This window comes from Egretta garzetta, unplaced genomic scaffold (assembly GCF_000687185.1).
Source record: "Egretta garzetta isolate BGI_Z169 unplaced genomic scaffold, ASM68718v1 scaffold271, whole genome shotgun sequence".
Classification (NCBI taxonomy): domain Eukaryota; kingdom Metazoa; phylum Chordata; class Aves; order Pelecaniformes; family Ardeidae; genus Egretta; species Egretta garzetta.
The window spans coordinates 1,594,598-1,606,107 of record NW_009258669.1 but is presented as its reverse complement, the minus strand read 5'-3'; the positions used below and the strand labels follow the sequence as shown (position 1 = coordinate 1,606,107).

At 38.5% G+C, this 11,510-nt stretch overlaps 1 protein-coding gene across 1 annotated transcript in view; it reads left to right on the top strand.

Moving 5' to 3' along the window:
* SLCO4C1 (solute carrier organic anion transporter family member 4C1) overlaps positions 1-5,962 on the top strand; it is a 109,150-nt gene extending 103,188 nt beyond the window's left edge. Inside the window, exons 11-14 of the mRNA XM_009648640.2 lie at positions 163-350; positions 2,333-2,397; positions 4,228-4,365; positions 5,451-5,962. Coding sequence (XP_009646935.1) covers positions 163-350; positions 2,333-2,397; positions 4,228-4,365; positions 5,451-5,575 — 516 coding nt within the window. The 3' untranslated portion in view covers positions 5,576-5,962. The remainder of the gene's footprint in view (positions 1-162; positions 351-2,332; positions 2,398-4,227; positions 4,366-5,450) is intronic.
* Positions 5,963-11,510: the final 5,548 nt, after the last annotated feature.

The following is an 11,510-nucleotide window of genomic DNA, read 5'->3' as shown; positions in this document are numbered from 1 at the left end:
ATTACAGTGCCATGTGATCATCAAGAAATGGACTGTTCCCCATACTGTAAAGTCAGGGTTTAATCTTGTATTCAGTGTGATGCAGACCCGATGAACACTACCATATTAGTGTTACTTAGTGTCATTCTTGGAGCTAAATTTTGTTTTATAAATTATTTGTAGATGTACCACAACTGTTCATGTATTGGGAAACCAAAAGGAGAATATAGTTCAGAAGACTTTCTCTATGAAGCTGTCCCTGGGAAATGTCCAACACAATGCAGATTCTTACCTTTGTTCCTAACCTTCTTCTTTTTTGCTGTTGTTTTTACATTTATGGCTGTTACTCCAACAACTGTGGCCATTCTCAGGTACGTTTTTTGGGCTGAGAAGTGGGTAGCATTCTTGTGAAAATTCAGATCAATGAAATACTTTACTTTGTTTTGCTTTAGAATTTGGACTTAAAGCAATGCACAAGGAATTTCCTGTTACAGTACTTTGTAGTAAGCAGGTTGTACTTGAAGAGGAGGACAGTAGTATAACTGTTCGCTGTCTGTGTAATTACATTTGGTTAGTAAATGCTGTTTGAATCTGTTAAAAAAAATCTTTCCTACTTGTAGCAAAATCCCTCTTCTATGGGAGCACTCCTCATTGTTTTATTCAAAGCAAGAAAAGAACAAAATAGCAATTGGTCTTATATTCTCAACCTTTGATTCCTGTCTTATGTCAGAGTTCTGATGTGTGAACTTGTAGTCTGTCAAGAACCATAGACTATCTTTCACATGATATTGACTTTGTATGTGTAGTAGTCATTAACATAAAACATGATGGCATGTGGCCACGTTAACCAGTAGTCTGACTGTCTAATTGCTGAAACCCATACGCATGAAAGCTAGCTACTTTTTTTCAGTATGTGGTCCTCATTCTGAAAGTAGAGCTGTTTCTCTTTATGTTGAAACCTGACTTGTACCTCTAATGCTTCTAGAGAGAAAATGTTCACGATGCATAGACATGCCTTTACTATATGCAGGATGCTTTGGGAGGGTGCAGTTAGATGCTCTTTTCCAAACTTCTGGGCAGCAGGTTGAGGAGGGGAGTGATGCACTGCAACAGTGCTTTGTAGTAGCCTCCTGTTCAGGAGTGGTGTGAATCTGTAATTAACAGCTTGTCATATTAGTGTGGGGGCAGAGTAACGTGAGGTATTGCATTATCTTCAAAACTGAGCTACAATAGTTTTATTTAGATAAATCTAAGCAATAACATCTGGAATTTTGAATCCTTGTCCACTTCCTCTGAAATTGCAGAAGTTTTTATGGAAGAGAGGGCTGTAGAGCAGTTTAATTGTGCAAAAACTAGTTTAAATAGCTAAATATGAGTGTAAATAAAGTGCATTCTGATAATTTTTCAGCGAGCCTACTTTGTGCAACTTTAAGTGTAAACCCACATACTTGTGACAGTGCTAGAAATAACCACACACACCATGTAAAACTTGTTCTCCTTCTTCTACTTGGTTTTATGGGTAGAGGGGTCCTAACAGTGACCGCTGATAACTGCTCATCTTGGATGTTTTTCTATGGCTAATCCTCGTAAATACTCCAGAATGAGGGAATAACTGCTGGATATTTAAATACTGTCTTTTTTAGCACTGACAGTGCTTCAACGTTACAGTTTACTAAAGAAAACAGTGCTGAAACTAGATTGTATAAATTAGTTAAGTTCTATTTAATCTTTATGCAAGTATGTTTAAGACACTGTCAGGATAAAATATTTGTTGCTAGAGAAGTATCTGAAAGAAATGGGTAGGAGGTAAGGAGGTAAACTCTGTTAGTTGTTAAATCAATATATTGATTTGTATAGCATAGGCCAGAACTGATTAATTGTAAGGTCAGGTGACTATATGTAAAGGTTATGGGAAATATAACACCTTGTGTTGTACTGAAGCCTAGTCTCAATTTTTGCTTCTTTAAGAATAGTAGTTCAGGATTGCATTCTAGCACTGTCCTTAAATCCTTGGTGGTTCTGTGCAAAAAATGTTCAACAGTGTATTCAGGGTGCTGCTGGTAAGCTAGCTTTTTAGTTATACCATTTTGTTAAACTAGTTCAATCTAAAATTCCTTGATGAGCTATAGGAGTTGCTTCTGTCTTTTGTCAAAACATGTCTTGAAGTTCCTTAGTGCCTTATTCTGCACACTGGATTTCTAAAAACCTCTGCAATTAACAGGTTAAAAGAGTATATGTAAAGCAGAGAAATGGAACAGTTAAAGAGTATATGCAAAGCAGAAAGGGACAAAGCAGAGAAATGGCACAGTTAAAACTTGTTTACCAAGTCTTAAACTGCAAATCTTGTTTACAGGTGTGTGCCAGATAAACAGCGCTCATTTGCTCTTGGAGTACAGTCAGTGTTTCTACGACTACTGGGTATGACTTTCTTGTTGAAACACTTGCCTCTGAATAATCTACTTATCTGATGGTTTTTTAGACTTAAAAAATAATGCATTATGAAGCTTTGAGGAGCTTGAAGCAGCCTGTCATTGGCTTATAGAATAGGCTTGTTATAAGGCAGATGCCATCTGGATTCAAGTTCCTCTTTAAACAGGGCATATGTGCTCATTTTAGCCTTTCTTGTTCTTATCATCATGAACAAAATGTGGGTAACTGTCATTCTTTCAGCAAAAGGCATCTGCTCTCACTTCCCACAGAAGGAGGCCTATTGTGAAAGCTGAGATAAGAAAAAGTGATGTAATAGAAAACAGCTTCTGGTAGTTAATAAGTTCCTGAACTTAAAAGAAAGTGACACTGTCTTAGTTGTATTCTTATTGGTCATGCCAGTGTATTTTAAAGTGGATAGGTGGAGTCTTCCCTTTTCCCTCTTCCCTTCCAATTACTTTGACTAATTTTAGCCTTTATTGAAATTGTAGGCACTTGTACATAAATAATTATTGAGTTATTATGTGGGAAATCTACTACTTGAATTCTGAATCTAAGCATATCCAGGATTGCAGTAAGACAGGTGGATCGCTTTAATTAAAACAAAGCTAAATGTAGGTATTCTCTGAACCACTCATTTGAAATTTTTCAGGCATATTTTAAACTCTTGGTTTTGTCTTAGGCACTCTTTAAATGACATGTGAATTTTAAGACTGGGTCAAGGCTCAGTTACTGAGTAGACTTTTGTCAATATTTAGTACTGCAGCCATTCCCTGCATTTTGAGATCAAATATCTAGCAGTGTGACTTCTGCTTTGCTGTATCTATTGAAACTCCACTTGATCTAAGCCATTCTACCAGTAAAGCATAGCAAAAGTAAGCATCCTCACAGGTAGAAATTAGGTGGAACTTAGTAATTGTCATGTGAGGGCTTCTCTGTTTCATTTTACTCTCAGTTAAGTTATCTATATCAGAGTCTTAACTCTTGACTGCCCCGTGGAACAGAGGTTGGAGAGATTTTTGCACTGCCTGTACTGTCTGTAGTTGAAGAAGGCAGCAACTAGCAAACTAACAGCATTACTACCAATAAGATCTTTATGCTGTAGACTTGAGGAATCACGCAGGGGTCCTAGACAGAAGAGCTGTAGTGACGACATAGCTGCCTGTAAGCTCAAGAACAGTTTAGACCTTAAGTAGGTTAGGTAGACATGCAGTGAGGTACCTAGAGTGTTTGTAATAAAATTGGCTATACCTGGTTGCAAAACACTTGTCCTTATATATTTGTTTTGACAAAAATCACACAAACACTACTGACTTTACATGAAACTTCTGCTAGAAGCTTGACTACTTCTGAGGGGTGGAAAAACTGTATAATTGAACACGTTAACATAACATGTTAGTTCTCTGCATTTGGAACAGGTTAGTGTATATAATCTGATGGAAGGGACTTCTTTCCCTTCAGTTAAGTTCCTGCTTGGAACTTGATTGGCTGTTTTTACCCCTAATTTTAATCACATTTTTCTTGTCCAATGAAAACCGAGGAAGTTACGAGAAGTTCAAGTCTGAACAAAATACTTGCTTGATAAAGTGAGAGCTGTGCAAAGAATTGACTGACATTCTATGCATCCTATGTATTGAGAGCAATGGAAGACGTTCACTTGCTATGTAATAGGAGTCCTATGACTTTGATTAAAAAGTTGTTTGCTGTGTGGCTGTCCCATTTTATCTTCCCCACCAGCTTGGCACTTCACTGCATGCATTAAGACCAGGTAAGACTATTGCAAGTAACTCAAACATTCTAACATGTTCCTGTGGCTTTTAGGTACTATTCCTGGACCAATTTTGTTTGGAGTTGCTATAGACAACAGTTGTACTCTGTGGGATGTTGATGAATGTAAAACTAAAGGAGCCTGTTGGGTTTATGACAATGAAAGGATGGCTTATCTGCTGATGGGCATAAGTAAGTGACTTCTTATATTAAGTACATGTACAAGGTAATAGATATACTGACCTTGACTGCTAGATGCAAATCACTTTAAAATATTAAACTTTTATTTTCTAGCAGCAGTGTTTTTTAAGAATATTTTTTTTCATAAATAATAAAAAGCAAAATATGGAAAGAGCAAGGCTGTGTTAAGTGGCTCTTGTTACCTAGAGAACTTTTTTAATAACAATACAAAATAGTTTTGCTCTTTGGTCTTTCTTCATTGTCACACTTTATTTACTGAATTTTAAGGGACTGGCGTACATTTCAGTTGTATCTGGCTTGTTGGCAGCTTAACGTCTGAGGAGCTTAATTCCTCTTGTCATATTTCAGTTCTTTCCCCTAAATTAATATCAAGATCTCAAAAATATCTCTGAACACTAGTAAAAAAATTTCCCAACTTGTTTAACAGTCTGTCTTCAAGTGTGTGAGGTATGTCTGTCTGGTGGAGTGAAGGCAGGCTAAGCTTGCATCTGTGATATCTGCTGTTGTCCTGTTTTCTATCAACTGTGATACAGTGCATAAACTGACTGCCAACATCTAATCTTGAAACTGAAAAAGCAGGAGTCACAACTCCAGGCTTCAGCATCTCAGGCATATTTGTGATAAAATACAATCTCTCCTCTTTTCCCCCTCTCCTTGCTCCCCCCGAGTTGAACAAACACCACTATGTATCAGCTGAGGAGAGAATACTGAACAGGTTTGTAGATGGGGAGTTTTAGTTTGTGGCAAAGAGAATATTGATGCAGTGAAGAACAGTAGTGAAACAAGAAGTAAGGAAGACTTGCACTTGAGGCTAGAATGGGGTGAAGAAACACAGAACTGCAGTAATGGCAGTAGCTGCTGCAAGCAAAAACTGGCAGGCAGGTGAGGGGTCTGAAGTCAGTTGGAAGACTGCCTTTACCTGCCCTTTTCAGTTCATGTAGAATACACTGAAATTCACAGCATCCATCTAAAAGTCTTAGTGTAATTCACCAGGTGAAACTTTTTAAACAACTGAAATAGTCTTGTCTGCTATTGAATGTGACTTCAACAAGGACTGTTCTACTCTTTGCATTCAGGTGCTGCTTGCAAAATCATCACGATCATCTTTGTAGTCATGGCAGTATGTTTGTATAAGCCTCCACCAGCAAGTGCAGCCCTGTCACAAAAGGATTCAGAAATGGTATCGGCTATACACACGTAAATCATGAGCAAATGGGGGCTTTTGAAAGAAGCCAATAAGAATAAGCACTGCTACAACACTTGTACCAAAGTTCTTGTATGCCATTACCTAAATATAAAGGATCATACTCAGTTCTTGAACAACTTAAAATATTTGTGAATGTGTAGTGTTCTCAAACTTGCTAAACATACTTTTTAGTGTTCCATTGCATATATCCAAAAAAGTGACACTTAAATTCACAGTCTAAATTATAATTTAAGTGAAACAAGGTGGAATACTCCAACCAAAAAAAAACCAGGAAAAATGAGCCGAACTGGGCTGACTGTAAGCCACATTTCCCCCTGCTTACAAAGTAATACCTAAGTGAGACTGTACTGGGAGAAAACAAGTAACTTGGTATGTTAAAGGGGACTGTGGATGTTTAAAATGGACTTACTTTAATGTGCACATAACCTGGGCTAGTGCCTTTGGGGATTTTGACTGTAAATATACTTGGGAATGTGCAAGTATGGACATGTGTTAAAAATATTTTTACATATCTTAATGTCATAAGTTCACTTTTTGTTATTTGTAGAAAAACATAAATAATTATTATAGGATAGCTGGGTTTGTAGCATCAAAATGTTTGTTAAATTAAGTGCATGAGTTTCTATCTGGAACATATACAGAAAGTTCTCCAGATACTTTCTTTAGGCATTGTTAACATTTTTGTATAAAATTTGAAAATAAACCCTATTTTCTTACTACTTCTGTGTATGCTATGTCATTTCTAAGTAACTGAGTTTTAGGCTTCTTGGCTCCAAGAAACCAAATGCTGAAAGCTAGGAAAGAATACATGCACAAAAGAATCAAAAGCAGGAAAATAGAGCTTTAGTTGTTCCTTCTGACTTACGCACTGCATGCTATTAAAACTATTTGCATAGCACAATGGATATGCTGTACTAATTAGCCACTCTTACCACGTATTAAACTATATTGCCTGCTATGGAAATATAATTCGATAGTGACTGGAAATTTTTAGTGAGCAAGATGTCCTCTGCACTTGCTTTAGTCTGTTAAGGTAAACTTACTTTCTGTTGCACTGGCTATGCGCGTCACTTAAGTAGCAGTTTGTGCCTTTTTCATCCGGTTACATGGACTGTACTCACTGACTCTACTAAGATTTTTAAACAAGTGCTACAGCAAAGGATTTTGGCATGTGGGTCATGTTTCATCTAATTCTTTAAATGCAGCTGTTAAACTAGGTAGAGGTTAAGTACATGACTGAGGAAGAAGATCCTCTATAACTATTTAGAAAGAACTGTTCAGGAAATAAAGCAAAATAGACTATACCACCTGAAAGCATAAAACATCATGGCTTCTGAGGCAGAGGAGGAAAGGGGCAGAACGTAACAACTGAATTTATGCTTGCTCTATTTAGCTGAATGTCTCCTGAAAACATAGTTTCCTGACGAATAGGCTCATAGCAAGATGAGTAGCTTCCCTTGATAGAACTAAATAGAAAGATCTGAACTTCTGTAAAGTTTGGGAATAAGGCCTAAAATTCTGAATTCAGTTTCCAGCCCTGACATGGTTTGTGTGGGGTATAGCAAATCACTTAATCATAGTAAAAATGTGCAGTATGGTAGCTAAACAGGTAAATTTGCTTCATTTATTCTGTCTTAGGCGTGAGATGATAGTTTACAGTTTCTGCTGCTTAATGTGATTGCACAGATTGCAAAACTTGCAGGGCAGACCAACAGGAGCTTCCTCTTCTGAGGAAGTTATCACTTTTAGTTGCACTGGGTGGTTATTTGGGTAGAGAAGGAAGGAAGTATTGCCATGGTGTAAAATTACAGTTAATGCTAAAGGCTGTTGCAATTATTATCTAGCCTATAACTTGCTAAATATGATGTTCTCTAGTTTAGGGAGAGCAGCACTATGGTTAGAAGAGAGGCAAAATACTTAGTACTGGGCAAGTTTGCGAGTTTACCTTGTGTCATAGCAATATGTCCAGTTCTGGACTCTCCAGGACACAAGCTTTACAGACTTACTGGTGGGAGTGTGATGCAGGGCTGCAAAGATGAATAAAGGGCTGGATTATCTTTCATACAAAGAATGCTGGGGAGGCTCTCTTCAACCATGAAAAGAGAAGGCTCATGGAGATCAGAGCCTTGAAGAAGAGGAAGCCAGACTCTTCTTATCAATGCGCAGTTGACAGGACAAGAGGCAAGGGGCACAAACTAAAACACATGAAGTTCCAAACACAAGAATTTTTTTAACTGTGAAGGTGGTCAAACACTGGAGCAGGTTGCCTGAGAAACTGTGGCGTCACCATTCTTGGAGGTGTTTAAAACCTGACTGAGCATGATCCTGAGTAATCTCTTCTGGCTGATCTTCCTTGAGCAGGGGGGTTCTACTAGATGATCTCAAGCACTGCCTTCCAACCTAAATAGTTCTGTATTTCTGTGAGATGCTCCTGTGTGACCTTTGTTTTATTTACTGTATGATGTATAACTTCTATGTGGATTCTTGCAAGGGAAGACCTATCTGTTCTTGCAAACTGTTCTCTGGTTTCTTTTTTGGTGTTTTCATACAGAATCACAGAACGGCAAGGGTTGGAAGGGGTCTCGGGAGATCATCTAGTCTAACCCTCCTGCTAAAGCAGGTTCACCTAGAGCAGGTTGCGTAGGATTGCATCCAGGCAGGTTTTGAATATCTCTAAAAAAGGAGATTCCACAACCCCCCTGGGCTGCCTGTTCCAGTGCTCTGTCACCCTCAAAGTAAAGAAGTTCCTCCACATATTCAACTGAAACCTCTTACGCTTCAGTTTGTGCCCATTGTCCCTTGTCCTGTCACTGGGCACCACTGAGAAGAGTTTGGCTCCATTCTCATGACTTCCATCCTTAAGGTATTTGTATGTGTTGATTAGATCCCCTCTCAGTCTTCTCTTTTTCAGGCTAAACAAGCCCAGCTGCCTCAGCCTTTCCTCATAGGGGAGATGCTCCAGTCGCCTTATCTTTGTTGCCCTCCTCTGGACTCTCTAGGAGTTCCCTCATCTTTCTTGAACAGGGGAGCCCAGAACTGGACACAGTCCCCCAGGTGGGGTCTCACCAGAGCAGAGTAGAGGGGAAGAATAACCTCCCTTGACCTGCTGGCCATGCTCCTCTTACTGCACCCCAGGATGCCATTGGCTTTCTTGGCAAAAAGAACTGCATCAGGTTCCTCTCCGCCCAACTCTGCAGCCTGTCCAGGTCCCGCTGAATGGCAGCATAGCCTTCCGGTGTATCAGCCACTCCCCCCAGTTTTGTGTCATCAGTGAACTTGCTGAGGGTACACTCTGTCCCCTCATCTGGGTTGTTGAACAAGTTTAACAAGACCGGGCTGAGTACTGAGCCCTGGGGAACTCCACTAGCTGCTGGCCTCCAACTAGACTCTCTGCTGCTGATCAGAACCATCTGAGCCCTGCCATTCAGCCAGTTCCTGATCCATCTAACTGTTCACTCATTTAGTTGTTGTTGTTTTGTTTTTTAATATCAGCTTGTATCTCACATTAAACATCATTTAGCAGATAATACTCTGTGTCTCACTGGGTGATACTAGTTCTTTTCATGCTAACAGTGATAAAACAGCAGTTGACAGTCTTCTGTGGTTTGAACATGCTCTGTGAACTACTGTTTAGAGTGCTTGGACTGCTAAATTCATGGACTCATATCTATGAGGTTGTATTCACTACCACAGATCTGGGTTTTAAGAAGAATCTCAAGTATTGTCCAAAATAAAGTTGATTTAAAACTTTTTGAAAGTTGCATCTTTGAAGTAGCATAATTATTTTTTAGAAATAAATCCTAGTGCAAATGAGGCTGTCCAACTAAAAGCTGTAGCTGAGCAAAAGTTTTGCTTCATCTGTGAGCCAGAAGTAAGCTTCTAAACCTAACTATATTGCCCTGCATGGTTAGCACAAATAAAGTCTCCAAAACTTTTTTTGAGCCTCTGCTCGGTAAATCTGTAGGATTCCAGGATTCTTCGAAGGGAGTGACAATAATTACCTGTTACAGTTAAGACTGAACTTCTGATCTAAACTTTCTTTGTTGTGTGTTCTTTTATCTCAAAATCAAGATGGCATTTCTCTCTGTTCTGCAAAGGAAGGATGATAAGGTAATCTCAAGCTCTGTTTGGAGAGAGGAAGCTGGAGCCCCTGTTAAAATAAGCTAGTTCTTTGTATTTGAGCACTTCTGCAAAGCGAACAGCTTAAGACTGAAATTCACTGCAATGGCAGGAGAACATTCTCCTAGCTTCATGAATACTGAGAAAGGGGAAAATCTGAATTTTATTTTGCATGTGGCTACCATGCATATAATTACTTAAAAGTATAAAGTACTTTGTATGCAAACCTTGCTTGCAGACTCTCTTTGCACATGATTAGATGTATCTGAACAAAATGACCTGAAATGGGTTTGCTGTAAAGAGAGTAGATCCAAGTATGTCTACTGATATGTTACGGACAGAAATATCAGAACCTTAGGAATGCTGCAGCTTGCTAGCCGTTTTTACACATTTGAAGTTCAGTTGCTGACCATTACTGAGGTGGTGATAGTGGGCCTTGCACTGCTTCCTGGTCCAAAATGTCGTAAAGGTAGATCAGGTGTAAACAAATGTAAGAAAATTACTGAAAAAAACATCTTTCAGGTCTGAAAGTCTTCAAAAGTTTGTGGATTGAGTAGTATTTCAGTTTGGGAATGTATGAGTGTGAAATACTTCTATAATGTTTTGTTAGAGTAGCAGAACATACAGTTGTGATTTAACATATGATGGGTTTTTTTTGTTGTTGGTTTTGGGGTGTTAGGTTTTTTTTTTGGTTGGAACACTACGGGTCTTTAGAGTGCAGAGCAGAAAATATGCTGCTTTTGCAAAAATATTCTGTTAATGGAAGTGTGGCTGGTATCCTTTATTTGCTTGGACAGTGACTTTCTTCTTGTCGTAAATACATGAATATGCCTGTTTATAATTTCTTTTTATGATGCATCTGTGCAGCATTCCGCACAACTCTATTTTTGTATGGGTTCTTGTGTTTCTTTTCCCCCAAGGACAAAAATCCCCAGGCAATAAGGGTCAGTGGTTAATTAGAGAAGCTTTACAAAAATACAGAGATAGCCAATGAATCTTGTATCTCAGTATGAAATGATGCAAAAAAAAGCTGGAACGGATTATTTGTGTGCTGCTTCTATGGCAGATATACCCAGAAGAGTGAGTCTGCTATACAGGGCAGTCTTACGAATTTGGGCTGCCGACTCCTGTGTATGCATTTCAAAATCTGTATAATGTGAGTGCTGCTAACTGGTTATAGAACACCCACTACTCTCCAGTCTACAGAATACCTTAGTAAATGCATAAAATGGAAGTCCCAGAGGCACATACAAAGTTTTTTCCTGATCATTATTAATTTTTAAACATTCATACTGAATATGTGAATATTTACTATGAAGTGGGAGCTCTTGAGCAGAGGTGAAATATAAACCAGGAAAATAAAATCCAAGCTGAGTATGGGGATCATCATTCCCTCCAGATTATTCAGGAACTTCTAATAATGGCTGGGCTAACTTGAGACATGTTTTGTCCCCAGTATTTTGCTCCAAGATTGTCTTTAAAGGAGCAAAGTGAAGAAATATTTAACTTGTTTGGAAATAAAATGAAAATCATAAAGTAGGGTCAGTTGGTCTGAAGACAGTGAAGGTTTTGCTATTTATTTAAAAGGAATCATGGTGTTTGGACAAATTACAAGGCAATTGTTTATTGTTTGATGCATTTACTATATATACAGCTCGAGGAAGTCAATGTCACAAAACTGAAAGGATTTGGTAACCTATAAACCTTGTAAGAAATGACTGAGCTATGACAGAAATGCAAGGTTGTCCTGGTTTCATCTGGGATAGAGTTAGTTTTCTCCCTAGTAGCTGGCATAGTGCTGTGTTTTGGA